Below are 17,180 nucleotides of genomic sequence, written 5' to 3' on the forward strand. Positions count from 1 at the left end.
CGAGGGAGGGGCTCCGTGGGAAGAGCGGGGAGGGAGCAGGCTGGGGAAACTGAGTCAGGCTTGCTTGAATCCGGCCGTGAATGCTCGGTGGGTTCTCCTGGCAGGGCTGTGTTTTCACAATTTGTGGTGCTGGGGTGGAAGCCGGGGCTCGTGCCCTGGGCCGGGCGTTCCGTCCAGCCGGGGGGCGTCATGCGACCCCCAAGGACGGCCAGGCACTGTTTCGACACCGCCACGTGGCCCCAGGAAGTCGCCAGGAAGCGTGGCGGCACCCACCGCCTTTGCCCGCCCGTGGGGGCACCTGTCCAGGCGCCCACGCAGGGTGCGGAGACGCGGGCCCGGCCCCTCCTCACCCCCCACCCCCCCACCCCTGCGTGCATTGGTTGGAGTCTGAAAAGCAAAGAAAACCAGAAACAAAGCCAGACAAACCCCGTGAGGCCTGGTGTTTGGCAGGCGCAGGGGTGGGGCTGGGCCGAGTGGCGGGGAGCTGGGGGCGACGGCCACTCGACCCGGCCAGTGGTTGCCATGGCGCTGGGCGCGCAGGGACGGGAGTCACGGCAGGTCGATTCCAGGCGAGCTTTGCCCGTTCCAGTCGCCGCCCCTGGACCACATCAAGGCGTCACAGCGCCCTCCTCTCCCACTCGTGTCAAGTGAGGACATGGCTGGGCCTGCAGCCTCTCCTGTCCTGGGCCTGCCCAGCCCGGCTCCCCCTCCCACGGCGGCGACCCCCCACAGGGCGGCGACCCCCCCCCCCGGCCCCTGCATGGCCCCCCGCATCCGGGCCTCCCCTGGCCCTGGCTGAGCTCTGGCTCAGTGGCACGAGGAGCCGGGTGGGCAGGTGACAGGCGGGACACTGAACATCTGCCCTGTCCCAGAGCTCCGCGCCAGGGCCCCCTCACACCTGACTAGAACCTGCTGACTGGCTGGATGACGGAGAGATGGAGGATGGAGGATGGAGGATGGAGGGATGGAGGATGGAGGATGGAGGATGGAGGGATGGTGGAATGGAGGATGGAGGATGGAGGATGAGGGATGGAGGATGGAGGATGGAGGGATGGAGGATGGAGGATGGAGGGATGGAGGATGGAGGATGGAGGGATGTGGGATGGAGGATGGAGGATGGATGGATGGAGGATGGAGGATGGAGGATGGAGGGATGGAGGGATGGGGGATGGAGGATGGAGGATGGAGGATGGAGGGATGGAGGATGGAGGATGGAGGGATGGAGGACGGAGGGATGGAGGATGGAGGATGGAGGATGGAGGATGGAGGGATGGAGGATGGATGGATGGAGGATGGAGGATGAAGGGATGGAGGATGGAGGATGGAGGATGGAGGATGGAGGACGGAGGGATGGAAGATGGAGGATGGAGGATGGAGGGATGGAGGATGGAGGATGGATGGATGGAGGATGGAGGATGGAGGATGAAGGGATGGAGGATGGAGGATGGAGGATGGAGGATGGAGGACGGAGGGATGGAGGACGGAGGGATGGAGGACGGAGGATGGAGGACGGAGGATGGAGGATGGAGGACGGAGGGATGGAGGATGGAGGGATGGAGGATGGAGGATGGAGGATGGAGGGATGGAGGGATGGAGGATGGAGGATGGAGGGATGGAGGATGGAGGATGGAGGGATGGAGGATGGAGGATGGAGGATGGAGGGATGGAGGATGGAGGGACGGAGGATGGAGGATGGAGGGATGGAGGATGGAGGATGGAGGATGGAGGACGGAGGGATGGAGGGATGGAGGATGGAGGACGGAGGACGGAGGATGGAGGGACGGAGGATGGAGGATGGAGGGATGGAGGATGGATGGATGGAGGATGGAGGGATGGAGGATGGAGGATGGAGGGATGAGGATGGAGGACGGAGGACGGAGGACGGAGGGATGGAGGGATGGAGGGATGGAGGATGGAGGATGGAGGATGGAGGACGGAGGGATGGAGGGATGGAGGATGGAGGACGGAGGACGGAGGATGGAGGGACGGAGGATGGAGGATGGAGGGATGGAGGATGGATGGATGGAGGATGGAGGGATGGAGGATGGAGGATGGAGGGATGGAGGGATGGAGGATGGAGGATGGAGGGATGGAGGATGGAGGATGGAGGATGGAGGACAGGGCTTGAGGATGGACAGATGCGTAGCCCGATGGCAGCTCGTGGGCAATGGATAGATGCGCGTAGGTGTCAGGGACCCGGCTGTCGGCTGTGTCCCCATCCCCTCCACTGCTCTGTGAGTGATCGGTGTGGCACCGCGGAGGACATGGGCGTGAACACGTGGATGTGCGAGGGTGTGAGGAGATGAGGATTGTTTGCAGGACAAAGCCCGCCCCCCCATCCCCCCGCCCCCCCCCTCCAGCGTAGACACAGAAGAGATGGGGGAGCCCAGTAAGGCCAAAGAAAGGGGAGGGGGAGGGGAGGAAGAGGGGAAGTGGAGGAGGAAGAGAGGGGGGGATGGGAGGAGGGGGAGGGGAAGGGGAGGAGGAGGGGAGAAGGGGGAGGGGGGAGGAGGAGGAGTTGAGACTTGACAGCTGGGCGGAGGCAGTGGCCGGGACAGCAGAGCAGCCTCACTGTGGCTCCTAACACCCCCCTGCCCCGCCCCAGTTCTACCCAAGCTTCCCGGCTAGGGGTGAGGGGTGAGGGGTGAGGGGTGGTGCTTAGAACTCCGCATCTGCCTTAGAGAACCCAGGGCCTTCTTGGCTGCGTCTCTGTGTGGGAAGATGACTGGCGTCTGCACCCAGATTCGCACCTGCGCCCTGCGTGGCGGGCAGCGCGGGGCTCTGCTCAGCTCCCGACACCATCTGGCCTCGGCCCCAGCCCACCTCCAGGGTAGCCCTGGGGCTCCCTCCTCACCAAACCATTCATAATCATGATAAGCCGGGTGGGGTGGGGGAGGGGCGGGGTGGGTGGGGGAGGGGGCGGGGTGGGGGTGGGGTGGGGGCCGGGGTGACTCCCACCCGGAATCCTGCCTACTCTGAGGGCCACAGTTCAAAGCCAGCCAGGGCAGGCAAGTCCGTGAGACCCTCATCTCCCATTCACCACCCAAACGCCAAAAGTGCATGGGCCTTGAGCACAAAAGCACTCAAGGGCCAGCGCCTAGGACCCGAGTTCAAGCCCCGGGACGGACGCGCAGGAGGAGGCCCAGCCTGTGACGGATGGGAAGGCCGAGTCCCCACGCGAAGCCCAAGGGACGCCATCTGACCTGGGAGCAGCACCCGCGGGAGGCTGAGAGGAGTCCGGGGGTGGGCGGGCGGGCGTGTGCGTCCCCCGTCCCCTGTCCCCTCCCCCGTCCACCCTCCCCCCGCCCCCCCCCCCCCCCGTGCCCAGCGGGGCGAAGTCCCAGCCGCCCGCAGGCCCGCTGCTCCCCGCGTTGAATTTTAACTCAGCGCCGCGGGTGGTGGACGCGGCCGGCGGGGGACAGCGAAGCCCCGCAGGTGCCGGAAGGCGGGGTGGCGGCGCCCCTCGGCCTCCGTGCCCCCCAGCTGGAGCCTCCCAGTGGGCCGGACAGGCTAGGCGGAGGACCCGGGAAGTGGGCGCCAAGGCCGAGGGCGGGAACAGGAGGGCGCTGCCCGGGGCGGGGAGGGAGGGCGCTGTGTGGAGCTCCCCCTCTCGCTCACCCCCCTCGGCTCCCACAAACCTTCTGCCAAGCTGGGTGTGGGGGGAGGGAGGCGGCCGGTCAGACCCAGGCCGGTGGCCGGGTTCTGCCACAGGGCGACTGGCCCTCTGCGCTGAGTCTCAGTTGCCAGAATGCTCTGTCGGGCTAGGAATGCGACGCGATGGAAGGGGTGACACAGGCAAAGGGCGCGTGACACCGGAGCCTGCCCAGCAGAGACAATGGTCCTGGGTCTCATCAGTATAGCCACCATCGCCATCACCACCACCACTACCGCTGTCACCACCACCACCGCTGTCACCACCACCACGACTGTAACCACCACCACGACTGTAACCACTATCACCACCATCACTGTAACCACCACCACCGTAACCACCACCCCCACCATCACCACTGTAACCACCACCACCACAACCACCACTACCATCACCACCACCACCACCACCGTAACCACCACCCCTACCATCACCACTGTAACCACAACCACCATAACTACCACTACCATCACCACCACCACCACCACCACCATAACCACCACCATTGCCATCACCACCATAACCACCACCACCATAACCACCACTACCATCACCACTGTAACTACCACTACCACCACCATAACCACCACCACCATAACCACCACCACCACCACCACTGTAACCCCCCCACCATCACCACTGTAACCACCACCACAACCACCACTACCATCACCACTGTAACCACCACTACCACCACCATCACCACCACCACCACCATAACCACCACTACCATCATCACCACCATAACCACCACCACGACTGTAACCACCACCACCGTAACCACCACCACCACCGCTGTCACCACCATCACCACCATCACTGTAACCACCACCACCGTAACCCCCCCCACCATCACCACTGTAACCACCACCACCATAACCACCACCACCACCACCATAACCACCACCACCACCACCACTGTAACCCCCCACCATCACCACTGTAACCACCACCACCATAACCACCACTACCACCATAACCACCACCATCACCACCACCACCACCACCACCACCACCATCACCACCACCACCTCCACCACCACCTCCACCACCATCACCACCCCCACCATCACCACTGTAACCACCACCACCACAACCACCACTACCATCACCACCACCACCACCACCACAACCACCACTACCATCACCACTGTAACCACCACTACCGCCACCACCACCACCACCACCACCATCACCACCACTACCATCATCACCACTGTAACCACAACCACGACTGTAACCACCACCACCGTAACCACCACCACCACCATAGCCACCACCACTGTAACCACCACCGCCGTAGCCACCACCACCGGCATCACTTTTGCCACCTTCCCCTTTACACCACCCTCCCCGTCACCCCCCCATGACCTCCCCACCAGCAGCAGGCAGGCCCCCCCCCAGGTCTGAGGGGAGCCCCAGGCCCCGTGTGGGAGCAGGCGGGGAGCTGGTGCGGTTTGGCAGAACCACAGCGGCCAGACTTGGGGAACAACAGAACTGCAGGGCGGAGCAGGGGCGCCTAGGGGCCCGGAGGAGTCGTGGGGACCCCGGCCCCCCGGGCCTGGGCGGAGAGGACCCGAGGCAGGGCTCCTCAGCCCCCAGACACCCCACAGAGGCCTCGCGCTGGCCTCGCGCCCCTCCCAGGGCCCCGCGACTCCGCCCTGGGGCGGGTGAGCTTAGCTGCTCCCGACAACCAGATTGGGGGGGGGTGTTGAGCAGATGGGGCGAGCGGGCCTCCAGCAAACGGGGTGTCGGTGTCCCGTGGGGGACCCAGGCAGCAAGTGGAAGAACAGAGCTCCCCTCCCTGCCACCCCCTCTTCCCTTTGAGGCACTGGGGCGCCCAAAGCAGGAGGCCGGCGGGACCCATCTAACAGAGGGACTCCCCCCCAAGACTTCCTGCAGCCCCCGAGACAGAGGCTGCGGCCGGCCGTGAGACCTTCCCCCATCAGCTCCCTCGCCCCGACCCTGGGCCCCGCGGCCCGTCGCGTGCCGGGTTCGAGGCCCTGCGCACCGGCCGGCCCTGCTGAGTCACGCTCAGTCAGCTCCCCAGCGACCTCTGACCCCCGGGCATGGGGGGGACTGGGAGGAGTTACAAGAAAACACAGAAACGCGTGGAAAACGCGCTCTGCCTCCAGGAAGCCGCGCCCCCACAGGGCCGTCCGGGCGGCCACCGGCCAGGGAGGAAGAGGGCAGGAGCGAGGTCAGAGCCAAGCCGGCGATCCTCGCTGAGGGACAGCGCGCAGACCAAGCCCCAGCCGGGCAGGACGGCCACACCAACACCCCAGCCAGCTCACGCCTGGAATCCCAGCTTCTCGGCACGCGCAGATCTGCGGATTCAGGTTCAAAGCCAGCCCCAGGAGGAAAGTCCGTGAGACTCCAATTAGTTACAAAAAAAACCCCACAACAACCTGGAAGTGGCGCTGTGGCTCAAGTGGTAGAGCGCTAACCTAGAGCAAAAAGAAAAACTCAGGGACAGAGCTCAGGCCCTGAGTTCAAACCCCAGGACTGGCACAAAAAAAACCATACCACCAAGAACTGGGTGAACTGGCTGGAAACATCTGGTGGGTTCCCTGCTGGGGGGGGGGGGTCCCCGGGACTACTGTAGCCTAGCTCCTCAGGAGGCTGAGATCTGAGGATCACAGTTCAAAGCCAGCCCAGGCAGGAAAGTCCCTGAAAACTGGAAGTGGCACTGTGGCTCAAAGCAGGAGAGAGCTAGCCTTGAGTAAAAAAAAAAGCTCAGGGATAGCGCCCAGGCCCTGGGTTCGAGTCCCAGGACCAGCACTCTCTCTCTCTAGGGAAAAACAGAGAAGGAAGAGTAGTTGAAGAGGGAGGAAGGAGTCAAAGAAAGGAAGATGCTGGAAAATTAAAATCACACACACACACACAGAGAAGAACAAATGCCAAAGACGGGGGAGTGGATGTTCCCAAGTTGGGGAGCCAAGAAGGGGAGGCTGCTGACAAAAATTAGACCGGTGGCTTCTATTTTTCTTAGCGAAATGAGCAAGGCCTTCTGCTGAGGGGTGCAGGAGGAGGTAGGAGGTGGGAGGTTTGGAGAGAAGGGACAGGACAAAATAGCTCCTCGCTGGTGCGTTCAAATGCAAGGAGGGCAGAAATGGAAATGTGTAACTGCTACACCACGACAGAGAAAAATAGAACAAGGGGAAACAGGAACAGGAAAAGAATGATTTAAAAAGAAAATACAGTGAAGAAGAAAACATACCGTAAGTCCAACGTAGCAGCCACCACAATAAACGTGAACAGGTTAAAATAGCTGACTAAAAGTCAGAGGCTTTCTGCGGGATTTTAGCAAAGGCGTTAAGGTTTGTTTGATAGCTCAGGCTGGCCAAGCTGAACGTACCTGGTTCTGACTTCAAAACCACAAGCGGCAGGGAAGCGCGGCTTGTGGAGGTAGGAGCAATCTTTATTTTTGTTAAAACTTTCAATGTGTTCTGGATTTCGGATGGGTAAATGAAAATCTTAGTGCTTCGGGGGAAGGGAACCTGTTTTAAAAATAACTCCTACTTCCACAGGTCTTCCTAGCATCCTCCTCTGCTGTTCGAATCAGCGCTAAGATAGGAAGAGACACTAAAGAAGGACCTGGAACTGGCAGATCATGACTGGAGAGAGGAAGATGGGGGGTGAAGGTGGGGTGCTGCCAGGCCCCATGCCAGGAGAGCCCCCGGGAGGGGTACCTGTGCCCCCTGCGGGCCCGGGCCCTGGGCTGAGCCCAGAGAGGGCCCTCGGGACAGGCACAGCAAGGGCGAGGGGCCCCAGCCAGCCAGCAGGAGGATGGCAGTTCAAAGCCAGCCCGGGCGGGAAAGTCCAGGAGACTCTTCCTTCCCACGAACCACCAAAAAGCCAGACGCGGAGCTATGTCTCGAGTGGTAGAGCACAAGCCCCAAGCACTCAGGCTCAGAGTCAAGCCTGCACACACACGCACGTACACGCACGCACGCGCGCGCACGCGCACGCACGCACGCACGCGAGAAGAGTTATATCCCAAAGCACAGAACTCCTGGTGCAGCTGCCATTGCTTCGTGCTACACATACACACACGTGTTCACACATGGACCCCTGTGGCGTTGCACACTTGCAGCCCCCCCGTGTGCACAGACTTGCTGCTTTGGGTTCGCGGACCCTCTGCCCTGGACGATTCACTGCCACGAGGAGAGCTCCGGTGGCTTCACCCCCCCCAAACATGGCGGGGGCCCCGTGGGGAGCCAGCGTCTCCAGCTGTGGCGCGGGGGGAGGGGGGCCCCCTGGGTAAGCTGGAGGCGGTGTGTGAGGGCTCCCGGGGTGGGGTCGGCGAGGCCGGGGGGTGGGGGTACCTGCTGGGACTGCTGTCCGTGGGATTGGGAGTGCCGACCGCGATGCGGGGTGCAAAGTGGGGGGGGAGAGGGCTGCAATGGGAGGAGACTTGGGGAGAGGGCACGGGGGGGGGGGGCCCTCCGCCTGAGGAATGTGGTGACGTCACAGAGGCTGGGCTCACGGGCAGTTGGGGTGCCGCCCGGGTGCTGGAAGGCCCGGCACACACCCGCGGGCCCACCCACTGCCACGGGGGGTGGGGGGCCGCCTCCGCAGCACCCTCAGTGCCAGGGCGGAGCCGCCGCCCCTCCCTCCGGGCCAGGTTAAACTTTGTCAGAAGAAATAATCACTCACTGTGCGGAGCCGCCCCGGTCACACTTTGATTCCAGCCCGGGTGACTTCGGGCTCCCTCCCCACAGCTGACTCTTCCCGGTCGCTGGGGGAGGCCACGGTCTCGGGGCGCGCCGCCCCTGGGGCTAGCGGGTGGGCGGAGGCCGGGGCCCCCCTGCCATGCTCCCGGGGAGGCGGGTGCGGGCGCCGCGCTGAGGGGAGCCCCCTGGCTCTGTCCGCCCCCGGGGTCCCCGCCGGCCTCTGTGGCCTGGGTGTCCCTCTAGGGAGGCGCCATGGCTTTTCCTGACCTCCTGGACAAAGTGGGGGACCTGGGCAGGTTCCAGGTGCTGCAGAACGTGGCCCTACTGGTCCCCATCATTCTGCTCACCTCTCAGAACATGATAGAGAACTTCTCGGCCGCGGTGCCCAGACACCGCTGCTGGCTGCCCCTCCTGGACAACGCCACTGCCCAGGCCACACTCCCTGGGGACCTGGGGCCCGAGGACCTCCTGGCCGTGTCCATCCCCCTCGGCCCCGACCAGCAGCCCCAGCGCTGCCGCCGCTTTCGCCAGCCCCAGTGGCAGCTCCTGGACCCCAACGCCACGGCCCCCAACGGGAGCGAGGCTGCCACGGAGCCGTGCGTGGACGGCTGGGTCTACGATGACAGCACCTTCACCTCCACCATCGTGACCACGGTAAGCAGCACCCCACGGCCACGCCGCGCCCCGGCTCTTGGGAGGTCAAGGGCATGCTCACCGTCGGGGGTTCATGGCTGGAATCCTAGGGGGCTGAGATCAAGGTTTGTTCTTTTGTGTGTGTGTGTGCCAGACCTGGGCCTTGAACTCAGGGCCTGAGCACTGTCCCTGGCTTCTCTTTGCTCAAGGCTGGCACTCTACCACTTGAGCCACAGCGCCACTTCTGGCCATTTTCTATATATGTGGTGCTGGGGAATCGAACCTAGGGCTTCATGCATGCTAGGCAAGCACTCTTGCCACTAGGCCATATCCCCAGCCCTAAGATCAAGGTTTGAAGCCAGGCAGGGCTGAGACTTAACACTAATCAACCACCCAGAAGCTGAAAGCAGAGCTGTAGTTCAAGGGTTAGAGCACTAACCTTGAGCAAAAAAGCGCAGTGTCCAAGGCCAAGTTCAAGTTCCAGGACCAGCAAGCGAGCGCGCGTGCTCACACACAGACACACACACGCACGCACACACATAAACTCGAGAGGTTTGCGGATCCAGCCTGAGGCTCTGTGACTCCAGGCAACTCCATGGTGGGGGGGGGCGGTCACCTGAGGATTCTCTAAGGCTGAGCACAGAGCCCAGGAAGCCCAGGAAGCTGACAGGGGCACCCGGCAGACCCAGGTCAGGGGGAGGGCCTGCTGTCCCAGCAGGTGGGAACAAGCCTCCTAAAGAAAAACTAGCCAGGGGCTGGGAGCTCACATCTGTCATCCTAACTACTCAGCAGGCTGAGATCTGAGGATCCAGGTTCAAATCCAGCTTGCCAGAAAAGTCTGAGACATTGTGTGTGTGTGTGTGTGTGTGTGTGTGTGTGTGTGTGTCAGTCTTGAGGCTTGAACTCAGGATCCTGGGCACTGTCCCTGAGCTTTTGTGCTCAGGGATATCCCTCTACTTGAGCCATAGCTCCGCTTCTGGCTTTCGGTGGTTAACTGGAGACCTTCCTGCTCCAGCAGGCTTCAACCCCCCATCCTTAGATCTCAGCGTCCTGAGCAGCTGGGGTGACAGCCACCAGCGCCTGGCCAAGTCTGTGAGACTCTGATCTCCTATTTACCACCACCCAAAAGCCAGAAGTGAGCCAGGCCCTGGCGGCTCCCACCGGTCCCCCAGCTGCTCAGAAGGTTGAGATCGGGGGCTCACCTTTCAGAGCCAGCCCAAGCAACAGTCCACGTGGCTCTCACCTCCGATGAAGCCTGGGCAAAGCTGGAAGTGAAGCCAGGGCTCCAGTGGTAGAGTGCCATCAAAGCTCAGGGACAGCTCCAGGATTGGGGGGAGGGACGGGGGGGGGGGGAGGTGGAGGTTCAGCCTTGGGGACACGGTGGGGGAAGGGCATAGACCAGACATGACCTATGACCCGCTGGGGAGTCGTGGAAGGGCTGAAGCAGGGGCTTGTGCCTGGGGTGCCGGCACCTGGCTCCCCAGGGACCCCCTGAGCGGCTCCGGGCCCCCTCCCCTGGGCTCCACGGCCTCCTGGGCTGAGCTCACGCGCCCCTCCTCTCCCTCCAGTGGGACCTGGTGTGCGACTCTCAGGCCATGAAGCCCATGGCCCAGTCCATCTTCTTGTCCGGGGTGATGGTAGGCGCTGCTGTGTGCGGCCCCGTCTCTGACAGGTAAGACCCCCCCCCTCCACTGCCTGAGCAGGCTCCTTCTTCTGGGGTACCTGAGTGAACCTGCACCTCTCCCAGCCACAGAGTCCCCAGTTTCCTCTGGGCTTGCGGCGGGGTCCTTCTTTCTCTTCAAAATGGCCACTCCTAAAGCCTGCTCAGAGTCGGAGAGACCCTGACCTCCAATGAATTCCCGGTAGAGAGCTCAGGGATAGCGCCCAGGCCCTGAGTTCAAGCCCCAAGACCGGCATAAAAACAAACAAACAGCAACAATAACAAAAGCAACCTGCCCCTGCCCTGCCCCTGCCCTGCCCCGCGCGGCCAGTGACATGGCGTGTCCGTGCGTGCCACAGGTTCGGGCGCAGGAAGGTGTTGACGTGGAACTACCTGCAGGTGGCCGTGTCGGGCACGGTGGTCGCCTTCGTCCCCACCTTCTCCCTGTACTGCCTGTTCCGGTTCCTGGTGGCCTTCGGCCTGGCTGGCATCATGATGAACACAACCACTCTGGGTAGGGGCGGGCCTTGGGGCGGGGCGGGGCGGGCGGGGGCGCGGCGGACCCCCGCTCACCCTCCGTCCTCACAGTGATGGAGTGGACCTCCGCCAGGTTCCGGATCGTCACCATGACCTTCAACTTCATGGGCTTCAGCCTTGGCCAGGTCCTGACGGGCGCCGTGGCTTACGGGGTGCGTACCTGGCCAGCGCTACAGCTGCTGATCTCCGTCCCCTTCTTCATCTGCTTCCTCTACTCATGGTGAGCGCTGCACCCCATTTACTGCCCGCTCTTAGGGGTATCCGTGGTGTGCGGTTCTCATTTCCCCCGGGCTTCGGAGGGCGGGAGCCAGGAGGGGGCGGGGCCAGGGTGAGGAGGGCGGGGTCAGGGGAGCAGGGGTGGAGCCAGGGTAAGGGGTGGAGCCTGGTGAGGAAGGAGGAGTCAGGAGGGGGCGGGGCCAGGGTGTGGAGGGCGGGGCCAGGGCGGGAGGGTGAGGCCAGGGCAGCGGGGGTGGAGCCAGGTGAGGAGGGAGGAACCAGGGTGAGGAGGGTCGGGCCAGGGCGGGCGGGCGGGGCTGTGAGGGGCGGGGCCAGGGTGAGGAGGGAGGGGCCAGGGTGAGGAGGCGGGGCCAGGCCAGTGGGGGTGGAGCTAGGGTAAGGAGGGTGGAGCCAGAGGGAGGAGGGAGGAGCCAGGGTGAGTAGGGTGCGATCAGGCTGGGAGGGCGGGGCAGTGAGGGGTGGAGCCAAGGTGAGGAGGGTGGGGCCAGGGGCAGGGGCCGGGGCCAGTGTGGGTGGGTGGGACCAGGGCGGGGTTAGGAGTTAGGGTCAGGATGGGGCCGGGGCAGCAGGGTGAAGCCAGGGTAAGGAGGGAGAAGCCAAGGCACGAGGGTGGAGCCAGGATAAGGAGGGAGGAGCCAAGGCAGGAGGGTGGGGCCAGGGTAAGAAGGAGCCAAGGCAGGAGGGTGGGGCCAGGGGAAGGAGGGAGGAGCCAAGGCAGGAGGGTGGAGCCAGGGTAAGAAGGAGCCAAGGCAGGAGGGTGGGGCCAGGGTAAGCAGGGAGGAGCCAAGGCAGGAGGGTGGTGCCATGGGAAGGAGGGAGGAGCCAAGGCAGGAGGGTGGAACCAGGGTAAGGAGGGAGGAGCCAAGGCAGGAGGGTGGAGCCAGGGTAAGGAGGGAGGAGCCAAGGCAGGAGGGTGGAGCCAGGGTAAGGAGGGAGGAGCCAAGGCACGAGGGTGGAGCCAGGATAAGGAGGGAGGAGCCAAGGCAGGAGGGTGGGGCCAGGGGAAGGAGGGAGGAGCCAAGGCAGGAGGGTGGAGCCAGGGTAAGAAGGAGCCAAGGCAGGAGGGTGGGGCCAGGGTAAGCAGGGAGGAGCCAAGGCAGGAGGGTGGAGCCAGGGTAAGCAGGGAGGAGCCAAGGCAGGAGGGTGGGGCCATGGGAAGGAGGGAGGAGCCAAGGCACGAGGGTGGAGCCAGGGTAAGGAGGGAAGAGCCAAGGAAGGAGGGTGGAGCCAGGGTAAGGAGGGAGGAGCCAAGGCAGGAGGGTGGAGCCAGGGTAAGGAGGGAGGAGCCAAGGCAGGAGGGTGGAGCCAGGGTAAGGAGGGAGGAGCCAAGGCAGGAGGGTGGGGCCAGGGGAAGGAGGGTGGGGCCAGGGTAAAGAAGGGCAGGGCCCAGCCTGGAGGGAGGAGCCAAAGCAGGAGGGCGTGGTCCGGGCAGGAGGACAGGGACCCGTCCGAGGGGCAGAGCCACGGGAATTAGACACTCTGGCCTGGTGCTCAGGTTTACCAAGGATGCAGCCTGGCCCTCCAGGTGCCTGCTCCCAGTTACCCCGGGTGGACCCTGCCGTGCAGGCCAGCCTTGGAGTCTGCGAGGGGTGACCCCGACGACCCTTTCTCACGCCCCCCACACCCCAGGTGGCTGCCAGAGTCGGCCCGGTGGCTCCTCATCACGGGCAAGCCGGATCGGGGCCTGCGCGAGCTGCAGAGGGTGGCTGCCATCAATGGGAAGAAGACCGTGCAGGACACGCTGAGCATGGAGGTGAGGGGGGCCGGGCCCCTCCCCAGGGTCAGGCCGCAGCTCTCGGGCCCAGTGTGCGGGGTGGAGGAGGACCTCTCGGCGCCCAGGGCCTGCAGCCCCTCTCCCCACAGGCCCTGCGGTCGGCCATGCGGGAGGAGCTGAGCGCCGACCACACTGCCGTCCGGCTGAGCGCCCTGCTCTGCGCGCCCGCGCTGCGGCTGCGGATCTGGGCCTCCATGCTGTGCTGGTAAGCCAGGCCAGGCGGGCGCGAAGATGACAGAGGGGTGTGAACGATGACGAGCTGTGACAAAGAGGCAGCGGAGCCAGGCGGGACGAGGGGTGCCGCGGGAAGCGCGCCCGGGGCGGTCGGGGCTGGACTCAGCCACGGAGGCAGACATCTGGAGGATGGCGGGTCCGGGCCAACCGGGGCAAACACAAAGCGTGACCCCATCTCCGCGTGGTCGGCCGACACCGAGCAGCCCCCGGCCTGACCCGCGCCCACCCCTCCCGCTCCCAGGTTTGCCTTTGGCTTCAGCTTTTATGGGGTGGCCCTGGACCTGCAGTCCCTGGGCAGCAACATGTTCCTGCTGCAGGGGCTCATCGGAGCCATGGACTTCCTGGGCAAGGTCGCCACGCTGCTCCTGATGAACTACCTGGGCCGCCGCACCATCCAGGTCAGCTCGCTGGTCCTGGCGGGGCTCTGCATGCTGGCCAACACGCAGGTGCCGCAGGGTGAGCCGAGGCCCTCTTCGGGGGGCGCGGGAGCACCGTCGTGGCCTGCTGGGAAGGAGACTGCTGGGGTTGTGGGGTGCGGCCATGGGACTAAGGCAGTGGGGAGAAACGCTGTAGTAATAAGAAGATTCCCGCAAGCGCGGGGCGTGAGCGGCTCCGGCCTGTACCCCGGGCTCCTGGGGAGGCTGCGCTCTGAGGTTGGGGTTCGCAGCCAGGACAGGGAAGTCTGTGAGACTCTTCTCTCCCGTTCACTACCAAAATAAAAGAAGCCGGACTGGCCCTGTGGCGCGGGGGGCAGCGTGCCGGCCTTGTTTCAGCAGGAGGGAATGAGGGGCTCAAAGGAGATTCTGGCTCTGGGAGTCGTGGGAAACAGGTTGGGGGGTACGGGGTGACATGGGAGACCACTTGCAGACGTTTGGGGAGATGGGCCGGCAAGGATGAAGGGAGCCCCCCCCCCCTCCCCCGGGCCCAGATCCGCACCGACTCCGCTCACCTCACCTCCGTCTCCCCCACAGTGATGGGGGCCCTGCGCTCGGCGCTGGCTCTGCTGGGGCTGGGGGCTCTGGGGAGCACCTTCACCTCCATCAACATCTTCAGCGGTGAGCTCTTCCCCACAGTGCTAAGGTGAGGGGGCACCCCCGACACCCCAGCCTCCACGCCCCGCGCCACCCTTCCCTGGGGCCCAGAGCTGCCCGGGCGGGAGGGGCAGAGGGTCCGGGGGGGCTGCGGGCCGTGGCGGCTCACGGCAACGTCCGCGTGGGCAGGATGCGAGCCGTGGGCCTCTGCCAGATGGCGGCCCGAGCGGGGGCCTTCCTGGGGCCTGTGGTCCGGATGCTGAGCATCCACAGCCCCTCGGTGCCCCTGTTCATCTACGGCTCGGCGACCCTGCTGGGCGGCCTGGCCACGCTGCTGCTGCCCGAGACCAAGAGCCTGCCGCTGCCGGACACCATGCAGGATGTGCAGAACCAGTGAGTGGGCCTCCCTGCCCCGCCCCCTCCCCCTCCCCTCCCCCTCCCCTCCCCCTCCCCCTCCCCCTCCCCCTCCCCCTCCCCTCCCTCCCTCCTTGGCCCAAATGCCTCTGCTACCCCTCAGGACCACTTTGAGAGAAGCCAAGTGGGAAAGCATGTTAGCCCTTTGCCCAGTGGGCATGTATGTCTAGGGGGGGGGGTCACAGGCCCCCAAACCCTAGGCCCGGAGCCCTCAAGATGGTTGGCAGGACACCAGCTAGACGCTTGCAGGTCAAGGGTCAGGGGTCATTCAATGCCCCCCTCAACACGCTCCTTCGTCCCCGCCTTTCCCGAGCAGGGCAGTAAAGAAGGCGGCACAGCCCACCCCAGCGGCGCGGCCCGTGCTCAAGTCCACGCGGTTCTAGCTTCCTGCGAGCCCACGGGGGCTGAGAAGAGGAGGAGGACGAGGAGGAGGACGACGACGAGGAGGACCAGGAGGAGGAGGAGGAGGAGGAGGAGGAGGAGGCAGCTTCGTGTCTCCCCTGAAGACGGCAGCGGCCCGTATCTTGGGCAGCTCCTTCCAGCACAGAAGGGGCGAAGGACGGTGTGATTGACACCGTGTCAGGGCCAGGAGCAGGGCCCGCGCCCTCAGTGCCGCCCCCCTCCCGCCCTCCCCCCGGGCACAGGCTGACCCTCACCTCCCTGGCCGGCACCAGCCATGAGGCCTTCGGCTGTGCGGTGCCTCTCAGCCCACCAGACTCCACCAGCCCCACGCTCCGCCGCGCCCTCTGCCCGCCCGGCCGTGTCCCCTCCGCCACTCCTCCTGGCCTCCCAGAGCCGGGACAGGGCCTCCCCCCCCCCCCCAGGCCACACGCCTGTCCTGTTCCCAGCAGCAGAGGGGCCAGGTGGCCCCACCACTCCGCGATCCAGCTCGTTCAGAGCTGGCCAGAGGGGCAGCCGTGTGAATAAAGAGCAGAGAAAGAAAGAAACGGCCGGTGGCCGCGGTTGACTCCCGCGAGCCGGGCTGGGCCCGCGGGTGCCGCGCCGGCTCCTGTAGCCCAAACCCTGTGGGGTCTGCACCGCCCCGGGCTCAGAGAAGCTTCTGACGCAGCCAGGAGGAGACTGGAGATCTGCAGAGCCTGATGTGGTCTCCGAGCCTCCCGATCTGGGCCCCGGACGGAGGATGACACACCCACGCGCACACGCGCACGCACGCACGCCTGCTACGCGCGCTTGCTTGTACACATGCACAGAGCACTTGGTGGGAGGACAGAAAGCAGCTCCCATCCCCAGGAGAAAGGGTCCCCTGGCCTGTTCCCCTCAGCTTCAGCTTCTGGGCCTCTGGATCCTTCCACCTTTGGCCATCTGCCTGCAACGCCCCCCCCCCCCATGCACCCTGTGCCCCCACCTCCCTCCCGGGGCAAAAGGGCAGAGGCAGAGATTGTGTTTCTATCAGTGCTGTGCTGGGGGCATGGCCCCCATCTGTCTTCCATCTGTCTCTGTCCAGCGGAGGCCCAGCTGCCTTATAGTAAAGCTCATCATTTGGGGGGCGGGTAGTTCAGGGTGTCTAGAAATTTCCAGAAAGCAGAACCCCAGGGGAGATGGCTCCTCCTCTCCTGCTCAGGGAGCACGCCAGGACTGCCCCTCCACCCACATTCAGAGTGGCCTCCCTCCCGGCCTTGCCGTCTGGCCCAGGCCTTCCAGGACCCAGGCCTTCAGCTCCAACACAAGTCGCCCCTTTTCTAACTCGGCAGGTCTGGGGGCCGGGGCTGGGGCCCTGCTCCTCTGGGGAGTGACCTCATGGAGCCAGAACATGTATCCTGGCAAGAAAGGGCCTCCCCTCCGGGTGGCCTGAGAGGCTACAGAGAGCTCGCAATAGGAAGACCAAGCAAACGGTGGGAAACAGGAGCCTGGTCCCCCGGCATCCTGGGCCCATGGGACGGGACCTCCGGCAGGCCACTGCCTGCCCAGTGGAAGGCAGGTAGCCCCGCCCCTGGGGGAGGGACTTCCTGTCAGGAGACCGTGGCACTGACCGCTGACTTCACCGTGAACTCCTCCTCTAAACCCTTGGCCTTGGTGCCCCTGCGACGGGGTCTCCTGACCCATCTCCTCTGAGCACCATTCAAGGAGCCCCCCACTCCTGAATTTCAGGACTTCCACAGGCTATCTAGGCCCACCCTGGGGTGGTTGCCAGGTGAGCCGGGCCGGGGTACTGGTGCAGGGGGCAATGACTGAAGCTGAAGTTGGGCGCTGGGGCGCACGCCTGTCATCCTAGCGACGCAGGAGGCTGAGAGCTGAGGACCAGACAAGCCAGACCCGGCAGGAAAGCCCACGAGTTTTTGTTGTTTTGCCAGTCCTGGGGCGTAAACAGGAG

At 64.6% G+C, this 17,180-nt stretch overlaps 1 protein-coding gene across 1 annotated transcript; it reads left to right on the plus strand.

The window, feature by feature from the left end:
• The first annotated feature begins 8,386 nt into the window (after positions 1-8,386).
• On the plus strand, positions 8,387-15,433 carry Slc22a12 (solute carrier family 22 member 12). Its single transcript, XM_048360738.1, has 10 exons — positions 8,387-8,982; positions 10,530-10,633; positions 10,981-11,135; positions 11,210-11,378; positions 13,025-13,148; positions 13,259-13,374; positions 13,645-13,859; positions 14,375-14,483; positions 14,624-14,827; positions 15,165-15,433. The coding sequence occupies exons 1-10, from the start codon at positions 8,581-8,583 to the stop codon at positions 15,229-15,231; spliced, it is 1,665 nt and encodes a 554-aa protein (XP_048216695.1). The 5' UTR covers positions 8,387-8,580; the 3' UTR covers positions 15,232-15,433.
• Positions 15,434-17,180: the final 1,747 nt, after the last annotated feature.

Source organism: Perognathus longimembris, chromosome 13 (genome assembly GCF_023159225.1).
Source record: "Perognathus longimembris pacificus isolate PPM17 chromosome 13, ASM2315922v1, whole genome shotgun sequence".
Lineage (NCBI taxonomy): Eukaryota > Metazoa > Chordata > Mammalia > Rodentia > Heteromyidae > Perognathus > Perognathus longimembris.

Bases quoted from the DNA above. Each gene is read 5' to 3' on its own strand.
- Slc22a12 (XM_048360738.1), top strand. From the start codon at position 8,581: ATGGCTTTTCCTGACCTCCTGGACAAAGTGGGGGACCTGGGCAGGTTC. The intron at 8,983-10,529 runs GTAAGCAGCACC...CTCTCCCTCCAG, and splicing joins CCTCCACCATCGTGACCACG to TGGGACCTGGTGTGCGACTC. The intron at 14,828-15,164 runs GTGAGTGGGCCT...TTTCCCGAGCAG, and splicing joins ATGCAGGATGTGCAGAACCA to GGCAGTAAAGAAGGCGGCAC.